At 37.7% G+C, this 23,714-nt stretch overlaps 1 protein-coding gene across 1 annotated transcript in view; it reads right to left on the bottom strand.

The window, feature by feature from the left end:
• Positions 1 to 23,714, bottom strand: part of MME (membrane metalloendopeptidase) — a 106,147-nt gene that overhangs the window by 13,869 nt on the left and 68,564 nt on the right. The window contains exons 18-21 of the mRNA XM_052638668.1: positions 10,464 to 10,522; positions 3,975 to 4,094; positions 2,369 to 2,502; positions 2,185 to 2,250 (exon numbers count right to left, since the gene is read on the bottom strand). Coding sequence (XP_052494628.1) covers positions 2,185 to 2,250; positions 2,369 to 2,502; positions 3,975 to 4,094; positions 10,464 to 10,522 — 379 coding nt within the window. The remainder of the gene's footprint in view (positions 1 to 2,184; positions 2,251 to 2,368; positions 2,503 to 3,974; positions 4,095 to 10,463; positions 10,523 to 23,714) is intronic.

Consider the following 23,714-nt stretch of genomic DNA (forward strand, 5'->3'; position numbering starts at 1 on the left):
CTGGGAGTTGGTGATGGACAGGGAGGCCTGGCATGCTGTGATTCATGGGGTCACAAAGAGTCAGACACGACTGAGCGACTGAACTGAACTGAACTGAACTGAATGTGCAAAGATGCCAGGGATATAGAAAAGACATGAACCTACTCCTCTGAGGGAGTTCACAATCTACCAAGAAGTATTACAAGTCAAGACTTCATATATAATAATATATTTGCACAATTGTAATTTGCTTTGTTATTATAAACCTGTACTTGTTCTACATGAGGATCTCCATGGAAGTACCCTTAACCCAGACTTTGGCTGAATTTTTACAGCAGTGATTCTCAATCTGGTTGTGTATTAGAATCACCAAGGACTAATAAAAGGGTCAGTGCCTTCTACTTCCAGGCAAGATGGAGTGACTGAGACTGAATTTATGCTTCCACTGAAACAACGAAATGATAGACAAAATATATTAAACAATGGTTTGCATGACGCTAGACATCAGGCAAAATCTGATCTCTAGGAGACGGTAAACAAGAGGAGCCCTATGACTGCCCTAGCTTATAACTTGAGCACTCTGGACAACAAAATAGAGCAGGAAACCCCAGTGGAGCCTGGTAGACTTCTTGAATGGGTGAGGAAAAGGCATTGAGAATTCAAGGACCCCAAGGACAGGTTGAAGAGGAGAAAATGCAGAGAAAAAGACTCTCAGAAATCAAACATCCCCTCAATAATCAGCTAAGTACCTGAGTATACATGCGGGCAAACTATCCAAGGCTAGGGAAGGGACTGCAGAAAAGGATTAGAGATAAAATGTCTGGTACTCACACAATACAAGAATAGCAGACCTCTAGGTTCACACAGTATACCTAACACAATGCAAAAGCAAGATATAAAAGGATCTAGCCATTTCTGAGGGATTTAACTGCACCCTAAAATAAAGCTCAAGAATATTAACAGGAGAACAAAAATTTTCTCCACCCAAAGATGCAAAATGCACAATGTCTGGCATCCAGTTTAAAAAAGAAAAAAAGATCAAATATTCAAAGAAGCAGTAATCTACCATCCCCCAAGGTCTTGGCTGAGATTCATTCTTTTGGAAAATTTTCAGCCAGATTTATCTCCCAAGCCTCACACTTTGATCATCCTGGGTCACTGCCAATTTACAGGCCTCAGTCACCTCTCCCACATTGTTCTGATAATTCCTTTTTCCTGACCCAACCACCAAGTCTCTTCTCCCCTCCAACCCAAACATCTCTGTGGTGAACAAATAACACTACATCTTCATCCACTACAATGAATATTCCATCCATCTTATGTCAGTAGCCTGATTCGATCCTGTGGACACCTTGTCCCCTGTGTCCTCTCACGTAACCTCTGCCTTTTTCTCCTACGTGTGGGCTATCTCAGGGTTGGGAAAACAACTCAAAATCATACTCACTCCATATTTACTTCCAAGACCATTATTCCCCCACTATTTTGTGAAAAACTCTACTTTTTCCTGTGCACGTAGCATCCACTAGGCCATCTTTAATCCTGGTTCAAATCATCAAATAATGGCATTTTATGAAGGGTTTGAAGCTGGATCTCTAGCACCAAGAATAGTGCCCAAAACAGAGTGAAGGCCTCAGAAAGTATTGTTGAATGCAAACCTAAATGAGATTCTAAGGGATATTCCAACAAAATACTCCTCTGCGTTTACAGTATGGACCATTACAAGGCCACATGCAGGAACCATATCACTTCAGTCCTTCACTTATCACTGTAATTGGACTGGGTTTATGTTATCATTCCCAAATACTGCTTCATCTGCCAAGAAACTGAGGGTCTTGTTCAGTACGTCAATGAATGATTCTATAATAAATCTTTTTGTAGACTATCTTTTCTGAAAAACTATCTCAGAGATTATTTCTTAGAAAAATGTTGCCTCCTCTATGGAACTTGCATACCTCCTCAATTCTGTCATTATAATATTTTGTTTCCTTTTCTCCTTAGTTTCTTTGAAGCTTAGAGAATGGTATTCAGCTCAATCCTATCAACTGCATTGCCCCCTCTTATTAGCATATATACAATCACCTTTCTCCTTGTGTATTTTCAATTTTCTATTGTTAAATGTATCTTTTGCAAAAGGCTTTAAAATGAATGATTAAATGTGATCAATATGCACTCTAACCACTAAAATGGAAAGAAAATATTACTCACTCTGTATGCTTGGCCAATACCACCATTATCAGCAATGTTTTCTCCCAGTGTATTAATTCCATTGAGCTGTTAAAAAAAACACACACACACTTAAAGATCCTTAACTATGTTTGGATTGTTAAGAAAGCATCAGTAATTCACTTAAGACTGAATACAACTTTTCAAGAGAATGCTGATGACATACATGCTCTCCATTTGCTAAGTCCCAGGAGAAGTTCCCATACTGGTACACCATGCATTGGGATAGGTCTTTAAAATTATTTGCAGACTGTTGAGTCCACCAGTCAACGAGGTCTCCATCCTTGTTAAAATTTCTGCCTGGAATATATATTTATCTAAGTAAAATGAGAACTCATTACATCAAGAGCTGCAATAAGATATCTTTAATTCAAAGTGCAAGGACTGAAATACCAAGTATGCAAGAGAACATTAACCTGGACAGATGAGTAGATAAACTGTTCTGCTTTCTCATCTAGAGTTGATAAAAACCAGACCATTGGGGCTTTCTTTGCTGATATGCCCTAGTATTAATCCAGATTAATCCAATTTTACCCACTTGGTTGTTGATGTCTCAGCCAAGGCTACCAGATAATTACTCCTGAAATCATGACTTGTTTCTGTTGGATGATTTTTGCCTGAACCAAGTCTGTTTGCTTTGATGTTTTAAGATTTTTAAAGAGGTCAGTATTTCACTATGGCATTCATTTGCTATGAATTCATTTCCATTTACTAACCTTTCATTAGTAATTGTGGACTCATAGTTTTGCCCTACTTCAAGCACAAACAAAAAGTCACCTTTAGTCTTGGAGCTTTCTTGTTGATCCTAACTACTTTGATCTTTCTCCTTCTTGAGCTTCAGCAGCATTTATATACATTATATGTTTGACACTTGATTTTGTCATCTTTTAAACAGTTATCTATGATGTAGTGAATAAGGTAAGGGCTATAAAGACAGACTACCTGAACCCATATCCTGGTTCCACCAACTCCCAGTTTTGTAACTTTAACCAAGTCTTATGAGTCTATATTTTTCTGTTTGAAAAATGAAAACAGTATTAATACCTACCTGTGAAGATTGCTATATAGTTTAATTGAGTTAACAGACCCTTAGTATATCCCTCCTGTCTCCTTTTCTTCCTCTGACTTTCTGAAGTTGGGTTAAGGCTTATTTATTTTCTCTCTACTGTTCTTATTTTCTTTCCAATTATAAACTGATCTTTGCTACAGCTTCAACCCCTACCTCTTTACATGTCTCATGTCTTTACTTCCATTCCTCTCAACTTTCACTGAAACTTGAAATCTATGTTGCTATTTGGGGCAGCATGTAAACATTTAATTTCCTACTGTTTGCAAGGCTGTGAACTAGATAGTAGGTGTGAGATGCAGTCAAAAAAAAAAAGTCTCTGACCACAGGAAGTTTAAAAGTCCTGGGGGCACCTTACTTTCTGAGCTTACGTTTAATTTTAAGACATGGACTCTGCCCTCTAAAATTCTGGAGAGATAAGACATAATCATGAAATAAGAACAAATATTATCATCGGTGTTGACAAATATCAATGTCTTCTCAATGTGGATATTGTTTTATTCTGTCAGAGTGAAAAGCACACATTGCTAAACCTCACTATTAGAAAATTCTGATCTTCTAAAGCAACAATTTAAAAGGAACATTAAAAGTGCAGTGATTGTTAGGCTGATGAATAAATGTGTTTTATATTGATACATTATTAAAACTCTTAATTAAGTTTACTAGGGTATATCTCAGGCAAATAAAAGCATCAGTTGTACTTTACCATTGTCATCGAAGCCATGGGTGATTTCATGTCCTATGACCATGCCAATGCCCCCATAGTTCAATGACTTAGGCTGCTGGGCACTGAAAAAGGGTGGCTGCAGAATGCCAGCTGGGAAGACTATAAGCAAAGAAGATGGTTAAAGATTGAGTGTAGTTTTTTTCTGTAATGACAGGCGTTGGATTGGCTGTTTGCCTGCTAAGCTGCTTTCCAGTATGTCGGTTTCACTTAATTGTATACAAAAGTCTTCTGTGACAAAAACAAATGCAGGTCATCTATTGGTAAGATGCTGTTATTTCTTTATATTTTATTTTATTTATTTTGGGTGCACCACCAAGGCAAGCGGGATCTTAGTTTCCCAACCAGGGATCGAACCCATGCTCCTTGTAGTGAAAGAGCAGATTCTTAACCACTGGGCCACCAGGGAAGTCCCCAGGTCATTTATTGTTGATGACAGTAAAGAGTTTATCCCAGAATGCACCATATCTGTGATTTATAATCACAACTGACTGTATAACATCTGTTAAGATAGTTTTCATGCTATAAGGAATTTAGAGCAAGGGAAAATTATTATCTCATTCAGAAGGTCTTTTCTCCACTGCAAATATTTGGGAGAAATAGTTAATAACAGAAGTATTGTTTTAACATGTCTAATAGTTTATACATCTACAATAGCTTAGTAAATAAACAGAGACAATCAAAAGTACCCCCTAATCACATAACCTCTTTAAAATTTCATTAAGGCATGTGACTATTTATTTATTTATGGTTGTTTAGTCCTTCATTTTTCATGTCTTCCTCAAAGCACCTCAAGTATTAGCTCTTTGAGAGCATGGGTTTGTTTGCACGTACATGTATTTGTTTATTTGTTTTTGAGTCCATTTGAATTTTTAATTATCTCTAGCACCTTAAATTGGATAGTGCCTGGAACATAACAGGTAATAAATCAATAACTGATGAAGAAATGAGTGAATTTCTTACAGTGTCTTAAAGACATAAATAAATGAATTGTAATTTTTATATCTACCCTGAAATCTGTCTTAACTAGCTAATTTTCTATACTTAGACATTTCACACTGTTTAAGTTTCATGTGTCACACATCAAACTCCTCATTTCCCTTCTAAGCGATCTGAGTTTTATTATTTCTGCTAATAGCATGTGAAGAGTCTCAATCACCCAAAGTGAACATTTTTCTGTTTATCTTTCATGTCTCCTTTCTTTTTACAAAGTCCTTACATGATCTAGTAAGGAAAAAATCAGGTCCTGTACCTTCTTTCCAGTAGCATTTCTTCTGTTTATCTCCTCCCATCAGTCCTACTGGCCACCTTCTAAGTTCACACTCTCATTTCTTACCTGAAGAATTACTTAATTTCCTAATTGGCTTTCTTAGGTCTTCTTCCAGTCTCCCCAAATTTCAATCTATCCTAAATCTACTCTACCCTGCTTGCCAACTAAAGTGCCACTGTGGTCATTATCACTATCCTGCTAAAACACCTTGGATGGCTTATCATTGTTCCCTAACTAAAGACAGCATATTCTTCCTGGTCTTTGTCTCTATGGTGTTCTACTTCTCCACCTCCCCTATGCCCTCCCCTTCCCTCATAACATTCATAGTTTTGAGATTTTATCTTTCACATTGTAAAATTCTAGTATCCACTGAAGCATTATGTTCTGTAAGCAAAAATAAAAAATCATTAGTATCAACATCTACTACATGTAAAGGCCTGGGCTATTGCTGCATGGAACATCAAGAGCACAAAAGAAAGGCCCTTATTTTAAGAAACATAAGACCTAGTTAATACAGAGTAGCAAACATTGTTTTTTGTCATTCAGTTGGGGTGAGTATCACCTTAACTTGTAAGTGTTTCGGGGATAAAAACGAGCTATTTACAGAGCAGACTTTAAGATATACACTGGGCAATTTAAGTGCTCTTTAGATGTTTAAAAAATATCTGGAAAGTTGTTTTAACAATCAAAATGACTAAGTTAAAAAAAAAACACACACACAAAATTTTTGTCCTTGGAGAATTCTGATGAACATTATACGTCACATGTAGCTGCCTGAGCTATCAACAGTGCCAAGAAATTATTTTTAGCTTGAAATATAAAAATTATGTGCAGTACTTTATTAACTTAAAGTGAGGACTATCTCCCACACTATGTACTTTGATTAAAATCCATCCATTACATAAAATGCTCTTATGAAACACAATATTAAGACTAAACATTAACTATAAAGATCCTGCTGCTTTAATTATACCCTGATATACTTTTTCAGGCAAGTGATAAGATTTTTACGGCTCATATTAAATACTAGTCTTCAAGTTCAACTTTGCAAATCATGATTTCTCCTTCTACTCTGTCAGCTAAATATTTATGAGGATTTTACTGATTAGTCTTATCATTGTTACTAGAAGACATCCCAACTGTTGATAATTACCAACTGCTGAGTTGTGCATTTTTATGTTCATGACTGTCAACAAGTTAGTTAGTTAAATACACCACTGGTCCATGAAACAAAAGACAGTGTTTCTCCTCATGCCTATCCCCTCACTTTCCTGGTTTATTTTTTTAAGACTGCAAGCAACTCAATTTTAGAATCTTTGATATAAAGCTCAAGAGTGCAATCAGATAAAATCAATTTTGGTGGAAAAATTAAACATTGCTTTGTCTAGAAAAATTTACTCTTAATTCTCAAGTCTGAAAATAAGAATCCTAATGACACCACTCTTATGGCAGAAAGTGAAGTGGAACTAAAAAGCTTCTTGTTGAAAGTGAAAGAGGAGAGTGAAAAAGTTGGCTTAAAGCTCAACATTCAGAAAACGAAGACCATGGCATCTGATCCCACCACTTCATGGGAAATAGATGGGGAAACAGTGGAAACAATGTCAGACTTTATTTTGGGGGGCTCCAAAATCACTGCAGATGTTGACTGCAGCCATGAAATTAAAAGACGCTTACTCCTTGGAAGGAAAGTTATAACCAACCTAGGTAGCATATTCAAAAGCAGAAACATTACTTTGCCAACAAAGGTCCCTCTAGTCAAGGCTATGGTTTTTCCTGTGGTCATGTATGGATGTGAGAATTGGACTGTGAAGAAAGCTGAGGGCTGAAGAATTGATGTTTTTGAACTGTGGTGTTGGAGAAGACTCTTGAGAGTCCCTTGGACTGCAAGGAGATCCAAACAGTCAATTCTAAAGGAGATTAGTCCTGGGTGTTCACTGGAAGGACTGATGCTAAAGCGAAACTCCAATACTTTGGCCACCTCATGCGAAGAGTTGACTCATTGGAAAAGACACTGATGCTGGGAGGGATTGGGGGCAGGAGGAGAAGGGGACGACAGAGGATGAGATGGCTGGATGGCATCACCAACTCGATGGACATGAATTTGAGTAAACTCCGGGAGTTGGTGATGGACAGGAAGGCCTGGTGTGCTGCGATTCATGGGGTCGGAAAGAGTCAGACACGACTGAGTGACTGAACTGAACTGAAGGATGAGTAAGACAATTTTACAAAGTTTAATTATGTCAAGGTAGTCACAGATCACTCAGGCTGAATATATTATAAATTACCTAAAATTGGAAAAGAATTTTGTTGTTATTGAAAAAGGAGAATGCAGCAGTAGTAAGACTTCTCAAATGACTTGTCATTTCCTTGGATAAGACTTGAAAGTTTAATAAGATGATTGGATAGTGCCTGAAATTTACAGAGAAACACTTGACAAAACATTCAAGTGCAGCTTTTCTAATGACATGAAAGGTCCCTAAAGCTCTATGGTACAATTATACAAGGAAGAGGAACAAGTCAATTTACCACTTTCCGCATGCCTGCCTGTCCTGAAAGTTGACTTTTTGTTTTTGAGAAGGGGCAAGGGTGCATGAAAATTGGAATGTAGCCTACATGTGTGAGTTATGACAAAAAGTGGTGGGAACTGAATTAAAAAGTAGAAATTATTAATATGAATAACTCCCTATATAATAATAAAAGAAGTTCTTTTTTTACCATAACATAAAAAGATCAATCCCACAAGAAATTGCATGTGATATAGTTTATGGGGTTTGTGTGAAGGTGGGAGGGTCATTTATGAGACATGTTATTCTATACTAGTTCTAATTCTGTGATGCACATGATATCAACTCCATTAAGAGAGTGTTGCAAAAGCCATATATCTAGGTATGGATGGCCATGGATAGGCACACAAATACACTTTTATGAAGAAAATGAGAGATCAGGATCTTCAATTGTTTTTAGTTAAGACAATCCCCATTTTGGAGATTTAAATGGATTGTCAAGGAGAAAATGTACACGTCAAAGCGTTCTCATGCATGACACTTTCCCTTTCTCTGAACGCTGTTATTAGCAGATAAGCATATGAAAAGAGGTTAGCAATTTTTCAGATTTCTTATTTCCATCAAAGGAATTTATATTAAGCATCTTTTTTTTTATATTAAGCATCTTTAAGAGGTCTTTCTTATACATTAAGAATGCTTATTACAGCCAGTTCTTGATTATTCAGATGATAATTGTCTGCTTTGTGAGATTTCAGGCCACTTTTAACTTCTTTTTCCTTTTGCTGTAGCTTGTTTGGTTTGAGGGTATTAAATTCAAAATGAGAACATACCCAGGTCTTCTCTGCTCAGGGAATCTCTGAGGCAGACCAATTTTGAGTCAGCTTCAGGAACAAGGGGTAATTTAGAGTCTTGAATTGCTCTAGAGGATTGAGAGGATGAACATGCCAGAGTGGTCTCTTGGGAGTGCTTCAGCACTAGGTCTGATAGGATCCTGAGCTGGATGAATATAAAGCAGTATCCTTTAGTCTGCCCTAATGCGCAATTGAAGTTGAGGCTGCCTCACTTTGCCTTGGGAATCCTTTAAAAGTCAATTATCCTATTTAGTCTAAGTCTTGAATGAACGAGGAGCTTCCCAGATGGCTCAATAGTGAAGAATCCACCTGCCAAGCAGGAGATGTGGGTTCAATCCCTGGGTTGGGAAGATCCCCTGGAGAAGGAAATGGCAACCCACTCCAGTATTCTTGCCTGGAGAATCCCATGGACAAAGGAGCCTGGCAGGTTATAGTCCATGGGGTTGCAAAGGGTTGGACATGACTTAGTTGACTAAACAGCAGCAGCAGCAGAATGAACTAGACTTTACACCGACAGACCTACTGAATATCAAAGAGGTCTCCAAAGTAAAGACTCTCCAGAGAAAAAGCAAAGGTCTTTAATGATAAAGAGTTTCCCTGGTGGCTCAGATGGTAAAGAATCTGCCTGTAAGGCAGAACTGGGTTCAATCTCTGGGTCAGGAAAATCTCCTAGAAAAGGGAACAGCTACCCAGTCCAGTACTCTTGCCTAGAGAACTCCATGGAAAGAGGAGCCTGGCGGGCTACAGTCCATGTGGTTACAAACAGTTGGACGCGACTGAGCAACTTTCAGGAAAAGGTCTGAATGGTTTCTAGGAATACTTTACAAAGGATAGACTGCATGGGTTCTGAGTTGATCATTAAACAGGCTCTGACCTAGGTTCAGGTAATCATTTTACTAGCTGGGAGATGTATCAGACTACTTTTAAAAGCAATGGTAAAAAGTATCATCAAACTTTACCTTCCCACCTGATTTTTGACTATGCATAGAAATGAAGGGCTGGACTGAACAAACCTGGAGAAGCTGGCTATACTGTTTAGAATACTTCCACTGAAGTACTAAATCAGTTGGTTGTCTTTCTTCATACTAAAACCCTTGGGGCAGGGGGAATGTGTCTATTTGTAAGATACTTAAGAGAGAGCTTCAAGATGTCAAGGTATTCCCAGGAAGAGAAAAAATATATCTTTGTTTTATTAAGCTATTTCATTATTCATAGTATTATTCACTAAGGTATTAATTTCTATGCTTATTTATGTGATATTACTACTAGTGAACATAAATTTCTGGGGGGATCAAAAGTGGTTAAGTAAACACAATTCCACATGGTTCAACCTAGTAAAACCAACTTTGCGGCTTTCTGAGCCTCTCTCTTGGAACATTCTAGGAGAAAACAATGATACAGAGCAGGACCATCTCTACCAATGCCTGCATACAGAACTGAGAAAACAATTGGATTTCTGAAACTTTGGTTCTTGAAACTTAAACCACTTAAGATGCTGATGCTTAGAAAGTCCTAAAGTTAACATAACTTTATGGAGATATAAGGGGATTTTTTTAAAAAGAAGGTTGAAATAAAAGTACTTAGCAATAAGATAAACCATTTAGCTATAAATGAGAATGTTATAAAAGAAACAAAACCACTTGATGTGACCTATACTGATTTAAATTTTGCTATTATAGTGAAAAGAGGTACATGGATACATTTACTTCCAAGGAGGATATTCAATAAATCAGTAACTCGGCCTCAACAGTGCTTTTATAGGGAATATAATAAATTGGTCATGCAAAGCACTAAAGCGTGGGACCAACAGAGAAATATTATACAATTATTTAAGAACAGACCTTACCTATCTGATTTCTGCCTGAAGAGTAGAATGCATTGACTACAGCTGCTCCGCTTATCCACCTATAGAAAACATAAGAACTTGTTACAAAAGATACTAAATTATCTGATTCAATCTGTTCACCACCATAAAAGCATTATCACTATTCCAAGATGAATTTTAATTTTCTGTTTGAAATATGATCAACAAATTAAAATTAATTCACTAGATGAGAGCATTCATTTAAAAATATTTCCACTTCTTGAAAAATGAGACTGTACACAGGTCTGCAATCTGTTATTTAATTTGCAAAAATTTTTAATGATGGCATCTCACAGTGCAAAACCCATTCTAACGCATCTCTTTGGAAACTGCAATGGATTAAAATTATATTGAAATTTATTTAGTTCTGTGTTCCTGATACTAGGTGACTATGCCAACAATTCTGGAACAGTTGACAGAATATAGAAATAATGCTAAAATTTCAATTCAGCAAATTTCAAGTTGCTAAAAGTACATTTAAACTTTTTAAATTCTTGGTTTACAAAGAGCCTTTTTGGGGACTAAGAGATCCCCTTGACAGGTATTTATCTTTGGGTAGTGAGCCTACTCTGATTATTGTCACTTAAATTTTTTTTAAAAAAACATGACAGGTAAGTGAGCAAAGGTATATTTTTGCATAATGACTGCAAAATGAAATCCAGGTGATTTAAAAAAAAATCTGTCTGTATATGCCATGAATTAGGCTCTATATTGGACCTAGGGATTTTATAAAATACAATTCTTGACTTCAGAAGACCCTAGTTGAGGAGATGATAAAGAAGCATAAATAACTTATACAAGAGTGAGTGAGAAAAAAACCAACAATCCAGTTCCCCAAACAACAATCTGAGAGCAGCGGTAAGGTAAAGGATGGAGCCAGTGTTCCCATATCTTTCTGCGAAGATGTTATGAAGACTGCATATCAACAATCACTGTTAAGCACTTTTGTGCAACAGGAGTAATATTGTCTTGATAGGCTGCATTCTTATATACTCATTAATAGGCACATATTCTTATATTGAAAGTGTCAATTAAAAAATTGACACTACTTGAATTCCGATACCTTCCTAAATGTCAGCACACACATATACACACACTCAAAACAACCATATATTGTTATCTAATAGCCACATAGTTACCCCACTTTTAGGGCAACAATTCAAGTGACAATTATTATCCTACTCATGAAACGAGTTTACAATAATTAGCACAATGAGGTTAAATCAGAACTGTTTCCAGACCCTGATTTGCAAGGTAAGCAGTCCAAAGTCAGCTGCCCAAATCAGCATTTTAGTTAAAATTTCAGTCTACACTGGGATGTCAGATGTAAGTCCTATTTTGATCTATTAAAAGTAACTCAGACAGGGTCACATATAACAACTGTTGGATAAATTCTAATAAGCATGAGTTTTACCTCCAATAATAAGTCTAAAACACTCATATGAAGGATATATGCCTTTAAAAAAATCCAGATAGAGTTTCTGTAGATAAAAACAATTCAGATAGAATTTCTGGGAATTTTTCTTTAGGAAGAAAATAAGTTTGGAGGGTTTGGGCCGGGGGATGGTCAATCAATGTGTTTCTTCTTTAGTTTTATTTTGTTGTTTCAAACAGAGAAAAACATTTTCACACAGGATGGTATGACCAATATTTCAGTCCTCCCTAATTTCACCACAGCTGAGTCATCAATATTTTAATTTCTTGCAGGTTAATGATTATAAGCATACAATTTTATTTATTTTAATTAAACTTGACTTGCTTCCCACGTGCTTTGTAGTGACTCACAACAAAAACACGTATTTGTAAACCCAAGGATGTTAGACTAAAATCTTGATATCAGAAGCTACATAGAAAAAGTTGATTTTGTGTGACCCTAAAGTATTATGAAAGAAAATACATAAATAAAACTCATGATTAGGAAAAATGATGCATTAGGACTATGTTTAAATAAATTCACCAGAACCACATGAGTCACATATGGTTCAAGGCTATCTGGCAGGAGCAGAAAATAGGAAACATGCTCACCCCACTCCTGAGGAGAAACACTGTTCCTTGTGGTGACTTTAGAGATATTTCTGATGTGTCATCAACATTCTGAAAGTGTAAGACAGCAAAACTTGCCACCCCCAAAAAGTCTCTTTGGCATGAATATAATTTTGAGATGAAAACAAATCTCCCAAAAGACTTAGGAAGAAACTTTGACCTGCCCCATAACTGCCTAAAAAATTTAGATAGAGGAGGCCTGTTCCTGAAAAAGAGCCATCACCAGAGGGATCTTCAGAGAATATGGGCCAGATGTGGTGGGGGAACTATTCAGAGCCTAGAGATCAGAGTCCACTCTGTATCCCATTGTGACAGCATGACGCACTGAATAAGCGTTTCCTGAACATTTGATTTTCCATCTTCATGTGAATTGCCTTCCTCCCCTTTGAGGTCCCAAACCACTATTCCCAACATCCTCTTTTGTCTTTAGCTGAAGATGGTATTTAGGGTTAGGGGTTCAGCCTTCTTGGCAAGTTACTCAGTTTTCCTGGGTCTCTCTTGTGTATACATGGTATTAAACCTTGATTTTTCTCCTGTTAATCTGTCTCATGTCAATTTAATTCATAGACCAACCAGAAGATCCTGGAAGGGTAGAAGAAAATTTCTTCCTCACTGATAAGAGCCAACATAACAGATTTTATGCATAAATAGCTTATACTTATTAGAATTTCAATTGTTGAAAAATTACTTTAACATATTTCTAGGCCTCAGTTGTTCAGTTGAACTTCTGATTTAGTGATAATATACTCTGCATGGACATTAGTGGGTAATCACAGATAATATACAAATTGCTGGTTTTGCACTCAGGCACAGGACTAATAATGAAACACAAAAGGTGCCAATTCAACATGTTTTCTGTTTTAAATTAGTATATTAGAGAGGAATAGAACTAGATACAGGAATCTGATGTTGCAGATAGCAACAGATCTCAAAAGTCGGACATAGGCGAATGGAGTTTATATTATCCATCTCATGTTTATTGCTTTTTGTAAAAATAAATGTCCCACCTGGTGTTTTAATGATTTTTTCCCTGCTCTTCTGTTTAAAATTACACTTTGATCAATGTTTGTAACTTCTTAGCAGGGAAAGTTTTACATATTAAAATGTCCATTGTGAATTACACCTTCAAGAAAATAGGTAGCTATTTATGACCACAAAATACTCACATAAAATTAGAATCATAGTGGTTAGTTTCACAGAGCACAAGTGTGTAGTGTTTGCCTTTTCTTCCTTGAGACCTTTCACCGTGCATCCTCAGGCTACCCGTGGGTAATTATCCAGATCCAAAAGCACAGGGCACTTTGTCCCTGGGAATGACCAGAACTTAAGGTACAGTAATTGGATCATTTCATCTTAAACTGATGATAGCAGTTACAGACTCAATGTCTAATATTTGTGGTCAATCATGAAATATCTCACTATGTTACAACAAAAGCTAAATTAAAGGACAAAGAATATAGTTTTTAAAGTAAATGGTGATATAACAAAAACTGTAAGATCTTCTGATTTGGATGCAGCCTCAGAGTTTCAGGAGAAGCTTTCATTTATGGAAAACAGACAAATGTGACCCTGAATAGCAGCACAGAAAAGAGAAAATGCTCAACTAACGAGAGAACGAAGCATCCAGTAACAAAATGGATAGTGCAGGTTATCTGAAGATACCTTTAAAGTATGGAGGCCAGACACTAGCATCTCCTACAGCAAGTATTGGACCTGAGAGAGAGTGCATATCACTCTGTTCTTTGACTTCTCTTCCTGCCTCCACTATTTGGTTGCAGAAGAATGGGTATGTGTGGTATAAAGTGAAGGGTGGGGAAGCAAGAAGTAAGCAAACTTTACTTTCCATTTCTGAGAAACAATCTTGTCAGGTAATCTTATTCTGGTTTGGGGGCATTTACAGTAGAACAAAGGGCCACTATAAGCAGCAGGGCCCTCAAAGCTGAACTAACAATGTAGTTGGGAAATACAACTGAAATCTCCTGGAGAGGCAGACCAGGTGCGTTTCTCTTCCACCTCTTAATTACCCTGAGGAACCTAAGTGGTGATAAGATGAGAGCACAGGACATTGTTTTACCCAGGGCACTGAAAACAGAAGTCTACAGCCTGATCCTATAGCCTCTTGGATATAATAAACCCACTGGATTGCAAAGACATATGGAATAAAACTTCTTTCACTTATTCGTGCGTAACTTTAAAACAAACTTCTTTAAACAACAAAATCATGAATGCTTCTTTCCCTGAAAACATTTAATTTCCCAGCATCTAGTGGCTTTGAAGCAATTCCTTTGAAATCAGCAGTACAATACAATGGTTTTCTATGTCTTCCTCAAATAGTTCTGGAAAGGAGAATTCTCATTTGTAATGGTAATTACCACTGTAATTCTTTATGTTTATTAATATCCTCTCAGCAAGACTTCAAAGTTTTCTATATATTTTCATTCATCTTTCAAACCACCCATATAAGATAGATGATACCTCAATTTTCATGTATAGAAACTAAGGTACATCATAGATCAAACTCTTTTTCCTAATTTATTTATAGAGTTAGTGATACAACTGGCAAAAGAATATATAAACTATGGAGAAATATGACACCCTCATCTTCCAATCAATCCCCTACTTCTAACATGTAGATCTGTACCATGCATAAAATTTCATTACAAAAATCAATACCATTTCCTTGCTAACCTCTTTAAAAATGAAGGTGTTCACATTTTTAATCTTTTTTAAAGATTTATTTTATTTTTTGGCTATACTGTGCTTAGGATCTTAGTCCCCCAACCAGGGATCAAAACCATGGCCCCTGCATTGGAATTGGAGAGTCCCAGTGCTCATTTTTACATTACTTTATATTTAGGGCTGCCCCTTACCCTAACAAGCTTTAGGATGCTGGCTTATACACCACCCTGAAGTCTCATCATGACCCAGTCATAATGATGGCTACTGTTTAATGAACACCTAAGTTATGTGGCACGCACACTACACAGTACACAACAATGACCTCACAAAGCAAAAGTAAATGCTATTATCCTCAGTTTATAAAGGGACCATTGAGGCTCAGAGGTATCATGGGGGTTGTCTAACTTCACACAGTTAATAAGTGGCAGAGCAGGAATCTTAACTCATGGTTGCTCACTCTCTCTACCATCCACCTCAGCCCCCTGGTTCCGGAGTACAGGCTCTTTCCACTGCTGCATAAAGTGCAATATTTTATCCAAAGGCAAAAGCACAATATGACCAAAGAGCCTCAATCAACTGGTCCTTTAAGAGTTGTTAACAAGCACTCTGAGTGATTCACCTGATCCTCGGAGGTGAGAGCCAAGGCTCCCACTCTAACAGCACAATAAGAAAATTGACTTCTCTTTAAACAACAACAAAAAAAACCCCCAAATCACTGATTTTCTTCCTAGAAGTCATCAGTCGGTAGTGTATGGTTATAAGTTGGCAACAAGACCCAATCGCTTTAGTCTTCAGTAACTCTACATGGGTGTACATGCATGATATGTGTACTCATGCGAACGAAATGTCACATTCAGAGAAATTCACAATTTGGAACATATAGGGGTGGGTGGATTTTTTCTGTTAGAATTTTCTTGTGGTATTTGTTCTCCTGACTGAGAATAATCTTGTGATCTTTCAGGAAAGAACTGAAAGCTCTTACATCCTATATACCCCTTAGCAAGGACATAACATTACAAGTCTATCATCTGTGTAGCTCATGAAATAGTGACTCCATGAAGGCAGCAATGTTTCATGTTTTGTCCTTTTTCTAAATTGTGGCAATAACACTTACCACGAGATCTACCCATTTAATATATTTTAAGTATCTAGTACATTATGGTTGACACTAGGCACAATGCTGTAACTTATTCATCTTGCTTAACTGGAAATTTTTTGCCTGTTGATTAATAACTCATTTCCTTCTCCCCCCAGCTTTTGGTAATAATGATTCCCTCCTTTGATTTTATGAAATTTGACTATTTTAGAAACCTCAAGTGGGTTTGAGGTTTATAAGTGGAATATAAGTGGAATCAGGCAGTACTTATCTTTCTGGGCTTATTTCAATTAGCACATTTTCTTAAGTTCATCAATGCATATTGCATAATTTCCTTCTTTTTAGATACTGAGTAGTGTTCCACTGTATACACAGATATTTTTTTTCCCAACCATTCATCTGTTGAGGGAAAGAGGTTGCCCCCACATCTGAGCAATTGTGAATGGAACCGCTATGAACACGGGACTGCTAATGTCTCTGAGATCCTGAGTTCAATTAGTTTGGCTATAGGCCCAGAATTACTGGGTCTTATGGCAGTTCTATTTCTAACTTTTTAAGGAATGTCTATGTTGTTTTCCATAACTTTTACACCCTTTTGCATTCCCACCAATTGTGTTCCAATTTCTCCACATCCTTGCCAATACTTGTTGTCTTTTTATTTATTTATTTTTTAACAATATGTCATCCTGACTGGAGTGATGTGATATCTCACTAGGGTTTTGATTTGCATTTCCTTGATGATTAGTGGGGCTTCCCAGGTAGCACTAGTGGCAGGTAGACCCAAGAGATGTAGGTTTGACCCTCTGATGGTTGGGAAGATCCGTTGGACTAGGGCACACCAACCCACTCCAGTATTCTTGCCTGGAGAATTTCGTGAACAGAGGAGCCTGGTAGGCTATGGTCCATTGGGTCACAGAGTCGCACATGGCTAAAGTGACTTAGCACACATGCATGATGATTAGTGATGCTGAGTATCTTTCCATCTATCTGGTGGCCCTTTGTACGTCTTTGGAGAAATGTCTATCCAAATCCTTGTGTGCGTGCTCAGTTGCTAAGTCGTGTCTGACTCTCAGTGATCCAATGGACTGTAGCCCACCAGGCTCCTCTGTTCATGGGTCATTTTAAATTGGTTATTAGGATTTTTTTTTCTGCTATTGAATTATAGGAGTGCCTTATATATATTGGAGATTAATCCCTTACCAGACATGTGATTGGCAAATATTTTCTCCCATTTCTTAGGTTACCTTTAAATTTTTTTTTTTTGCTGGGCAGAAACTTTTAAGTTCCAAGGAGTCCCACTCCCACTTATTTATCTTATGCTTTGTTCTTAAAGCATCTCTAGGGTTTAGCACAATATTGAGAACATGAAAGGCATGCACACACATATAGGTCTTGGGATACCAATGAGTCCTTCAAGCCCCAAGAGTACTGACTCTTTTCATCCTGGAAGGGTGATGGGTGGTAAGCCTAGGTGAGGCACTGCTGCCATGGAGACTGTGGAGGGTCATGACAACCAAAAACCACGCACTATCTGGGCATTGTCCTCTCAAGAGGGCACACTGGTATCAAGTTCTAGACTTCTTTTGCAAAGCTCTTCAGTTTAAACCTTTAACTTATTAGCCTTCCTTCTCTATCTCTTCTTTCCCCTCTGAAACAAACATTCCCTGGGTGCTAATTAAAATGCTTTTTTTTTTTACTGATAAGATATATTTTGCTTATAATCCAAAAATGTGTTGAAAAATCAGTCTGTTATCATAATGGGAATCTATATAGATGGGACTTAATATTTTAATATATGATAATAGGTGTAGAACATGAGCACATCAGGGCAGATACTGCCACAGGAAATCAGAGTGACTTGTCCAGGTTTAGTCTGTTAGTCTTTCTGACTAACTAGTACTTGATGAGTGAAACTATCTGCATTACATATCTTCCCATACATCTACACCACGGAGAGTCACTTGTGGCCCAAGTCTCCAGCACTCTAAATGCCCACCCTGCGTGAGTCTTACCAATTTTCCACCTCTGGGCCATCTCACTTCTTCACAGCAATCCTCTATAGCTATTCTTTTGAAATTCAAGTTCAATGATACAAGACTTAATTAGAAAACGGGGTCTGAAAACATCACTGAAGGGGAAATAGCAGAAGAGATACTTTAGAAAGAAGTGAGGTACATCCCTACCTTACAAGACTATGGTCTTTCTCTCTTGGGTCACTTGTGGAAAAGCCAAGGACTAAAACATCTTGACTCTTATCAAAACTTCACAGTAAGGGCCCTAACATTTCAGTGCTGGAAAGAACCTTAAAGATGCTATACAGTCTAAATCAACCTGCTCATTTAACAAATGCCAAAACTTCAAGGCTTTTAAAAGGCTACAGATAGTAACCAGCAGAACTGAGACACTGAAAAAGGGGTAGCAACTCACTGCAGTGGGCAAAACGACAGTGGTACCAGCCACCCTGTCTTTTTGGTGCTCTTGGTCTTTCAAGAAGAACTACACAGAGCCACAGCTGTTGGCCGCCAACCTCTGTAGCACCACTTATCTCAGGGACTAGCAAACATTCAGTTGGTCCAGATTAGAAAAAACAGCAGACTTGAAGCAATAAAGGAGAAGAAATGAATCAATCATTTTGTTTGTTTTGCTCTAGTTCACCTCAACGTTAATTTAAATGCTGACATGTTCCTTCCAGAGAATGTTTTACTAATAAGTAAAGGTTTAATTGCGGTTTTAAAAAAGTGCTATCCTAGCACCTTGCTGTCTTGTAATCGCAACAGCCAACTCGGCCTTTCATCGGCTTTCATTGTTACATACCTGCCTCTCCCATTAGATTGCTAGCTCTGAGTCTTACTCATCTCTATATCCTCTACAGCGTAGCACAGTACTTTGCACACTGTAGCTATTTGGCAAAATGTTTATTGAGTTGGCTGCTGTTACTGTCAGCTTGTTTTGATTTTGATGTACAATGGCAAGAAAGATGCAACAGTGAAATAAGTCATTGTAGTTCATGAAATGCAACTCCACGTGCTCAACAGTCATAACTTACCAAGGCTGGCACTACCTGTCCAAATTATATTACAGAAAATTCTGTCTTGAGAAACTAACAAAATAATGTCAAGTCTAAAATTAAGGAATTCACTTTATTTTGTCCTAGTACATTGTTTCTTTTTAGAGGTTTATGTTTGTTCCATGGAGTCTAAGTGAATAATCATGTTACTGAAAGTAAATTATTTCAGATACTTCGCCAAGTAATTTTGCCAATGGATATTACATTTTCAATCTAACATTATTACTATTTGATAACATGATGTGCTTGAAATTATTTCCAAACTGTCATTAAGTCTCCAGAGAACATGATGTTTGAGGTAATTTTGGGAACATAAGCTAGGTACTCAGAAACCACATGAACCAACAGCCTTTTAAATTTAAATCTTTGTCCTTTGCAGTTGCCAGCTGCTTGAATGGGCAGAAGGAGGTTCTTTTAGCCAAATGACTAACAGGCATGTCACACTCAAACTTTCTGACTTTCTCAATTTTTTGAATTCTTAAGCAGAGAAAACAGAGATCATGTTGGACATAGTGACCAATGATGATGGCGAAATGCTTGGATATATCAGTACTTATTTTAGTGGCTGAGTTCACTTTATCAGCACTGTTACAAATTGACAATTTTATCAATCATTCACTCTATCATCACTGAAGGAAGGTCCACATTCTACTCATCAAAGTTCAGTCTCTGGTGACACAAATACCTGACCTCTGCTTTCTTTCAACAAGGGCTATTCCAGCTAAATGTAACATAATATACTGGCGCTCTGACTAATATATGTGTAAGGTATCATACAAGCACAAGGTGAAGAGAAAAATGTAAGGGATGCATGAGTAAGGAGGTAACACTCAAGAAGAATCACACTAAGTGCAGGGTTTTGTTAAATGAACAAGGGTAGAAAGAGTGGTCCAAGGTAAGGGATAGGAGGAAGAGATGGAGCAGTGATTTTAAAATAATTCCTATGGCTGGAGATTTGGGACAATGCTGTGGGGTAGGGTGACTCTGAAGGGATTCTGGAGTGTGAGCGGGAGATTTCAGAGCTTTGTACAGGCTTCATGAGATGGGCAAAACACATTGAAATGTTTTCATTAGGAAACAACATGACTCAATCTGTGTCTTTAAAAGCTCTCTAAGGTGGTAGCCTGGAGAATTAGCTCAAGATTGACTGCGAGATGATTGAGAAGATGAGGAAAAATATTGTAATCACTCTGGTGAACAATGAGAAATGTCCGAATAAGGCATGACAATGGAGATGTAAGATGGATCCACATGTCCTCATGCCAGTAAAATAGCTAGTGAGCAGCTGGTGGATATAAACATTTTTTAAGATAGGATTTGTAGCGAACATCACAGCAATTGCAGAGATGATAGAAAAGAATTGCTCTGGAATGATGAACCCATGTGTGTGTGTGTGTGAGTGTGTGTGTGTGTGTGTGCGCGTGCGCATGTGTGTGCGCGCATGTGTGTGTACGTGTGTGTGCATGCGCGCACGTGTGTGTACGTGTGGGGGTGTGTGTGTGTGGGTGTGTGGGTATGTGTGTGGGTGTGTGGGTGTGTGTGAGTGCGTGCGTGCGTGTACGTGTGTGTACTGTGTGTGTGTGTGTACGTGTGTGTGTGCGTGGGTGTGTGTGTGTGTGTGTACTTGGGTGTGTGTTAGTCGTTCAGTCATGTCCAACTCTTTGTGACCCACGGACTGTAACCCACCAGGCTCCTCTGTCCACGAGTTCCTCCAGGCAACAATACTGGAGTGAAGTGCCATGCCCTTCTCCATGGGAATCTTTCTGACCCAGGGATAGAAAACAAACTCGTATTGGGACTTCCCTGGTAGTCTAGTTTCTAACACACTGTGCTCCCAGTGCAGGGGGCTTGGATTCCAACCCTGATCAGGGAACTAGCTCTCACATGCCATGGCTAGGACCCAGTGCAGCCAAATAAATAAATAAACATATTAAAAAAAAAAAAGGAAAGCAAACTTATAGTTACCAAAAGGAAAAGGGGGAGGGGGATAAACTGGGAGTTTAGGATTGACATATACATACTGCTCTATTTAAGGTAGATAACCAACAAAGGCCTAGAGTATAGTACAGGGAACTTTACTCATTATTCTGTAATAACCTAAATAGGAAAAGAGTTTGAAAAAAGAATAGATATATGTATAACTGAATCACTTTGCTGTACACCTGAAACTAACACAGCATTGCAAATCAAGTAGAGTCCAATATAAATTTAAATTAAAAAAAAGATCAAAATTCCTAAACTAAGGGTATCATCTTGTAAAAATATCTCACAATATTGAATACAAGCAAGTATGATTCAATATAAAAAGGAATTAACATTAATGCAAAGATTCTGACTTGAGAAGGGGGTGTGGTCCTTAAAAGAATACCAGTACCTGAGACCCCACCTAGAGGCATGTACATCACAATCTCGGGTAGGAGAGCTGGGGAATCAGTCTATTTCAAATACTCTCCAGGTGAATCTAAAGTGGAGTCTAGAGTGTTGAACCCTTGTACTCAGCATACAGGTAGAAGATGAGGAAGGAAGAAAAACTAGCCTCATATGGTAGTGAAGACCTTAAAAGGCATATTGCACTTGTCACCGACTGTCAGAGGCTCATGGAAAGGATCCAAAAAGTACCACTGAGCTGTGCATGCTATTGAGAAAACACTCATTAAATCTTAGATACAGTCTTTGCTATTGATTATCTGTGGTAAAGAGAAAAGAACTCAGAGAAGATCAACACATATGATGAAAAGGAGCGAAAATTACATACTACATTACAAAATTATTATGGACCTGAGACTATATTAACTTCCAAAGAAAACATCAAGCAATAATTCAACAACGATTTTTTAAATTATGAAGAAATATTCTGATGTCAGGTGGATGCAGCTTATATTAGCTCTTTTCAGAAAGAATATTTGATGATAATTGTATACAGGTATTTTACAGAGTGCTAACAATTATTAAATGTAACTATATAGTATATAACTATATTTTGTAAAGAAATAAAAACATTCAGACTTGATTATAAATTTTTCCATAGGGTATTCTTTTTGATGACTTTCGGTCAATTTGTACAGCTAGGATTTGACAACTGAGTATGACAGAAGCCGTATGTACCCAATCTCTTTCTTTCCCACCTGGGACACTAAACATTCTCCGACATTTGCTGCCCTATTTTTAGTACCAGATAACATAACATTTGCGCCAGTGTAAACATAGAGGTCAGTAAAAGAAACTGGTCTCTTTTTCAGGGTTCAAAATGTTGTACAGGGATTGAAATGTATTGACATTTTCATACTGGGAATTTTGTCCAACCTGTACTTGGTTTACTGAGAATAGAATACTCTGTCATCAAATAGTCCTGCACTTTGTCCATTTCTTGGCACATTTCCCTCCTGGAGGCAGTTTATTATAACACATCTTTCCTACACTCTACTATTGTAATATAATGTAATTGAATCAAAGTTCACCTTTGATTTTTCCAGTTCCCACCTTGACTTGTTCAGTATTCCAAAATATTTGCTTAACAAATGTTGGTGAAAGAATAAAGGAATACAGGAGTGAACCATACACTTCACTAGCATGGTATTCGGAGAAGGCAGTGGCACCCCACTCCAGTACTCTTGCCTGGAAAATCCCATGGATAGAGAAGCCTGGTGGGCTGCAGTCCATGGGGTCCCTAAGAGTCGGACACAACTGAGTGACTTCACTTTCCCTTTTCACTTTCATGCATTGGAGAAGGAAATGGCAACCCACTCCAGTGTTCTTGCCTGGAAAATCCCAGGGATGGGGGAGCCTGGTGGGCTGCCATCTATGGGGTCGCACAGAGTCAGACACGACTGATGCGACTTAGCAGCAGCATGGTATTGTGTCCGTTACCACAAAGATCAAGTTAGTATATTTACTTTGCACTTGCTCACTCATTAATTTAATTGAAAATCTCCTATGTATCCAGCACTGTGCTGAACGATCTCCTATTCTCTTGGAGCTGTGTGGGGAAAAGTCCATACAGATAGTTCTGGGGATTTAAGTGCATAAAAACTTAACATTGATAAATACTTTAAACATACCCATTTAACTGAAAAATAAACATTAAGCTGATCATTACTATGATGTACTAACATCACTAATAAGCAGAGACTAAGATCATTTGAAAGCTATGAATGCAACTGAGTCTTGAGATCTCAGATTTGGTTCTCACAAGGTTGAGAGAAGTGTTACGTGGACAAACTAGGTAGGGGACAGAGTTGCAGGATGGCTGAACAATAGAAAGCTAGGTGGGGCTGAAGGTAGATGATAATTCTGAGTACAATAATAGACTCAAAGAAGGTTTGAAGGAGCTAAGGATTACTTAGACTAA

The sequence above is a fragment of the Budorcas taxicolor genome, chromosome 1, assembly GCF_023091745.1.
Source record: "Budorcas taxicolor isolate Tak-1 chromosome 1, Takin1.1, whole genome shotgun sequence".
NCBI classification, from domain to species: Eukaryota; Metazoa; Chordata; class Mammalia; order Artiodactyla; family Bovidae; genus Budorcas; species Budorcas taxicolor.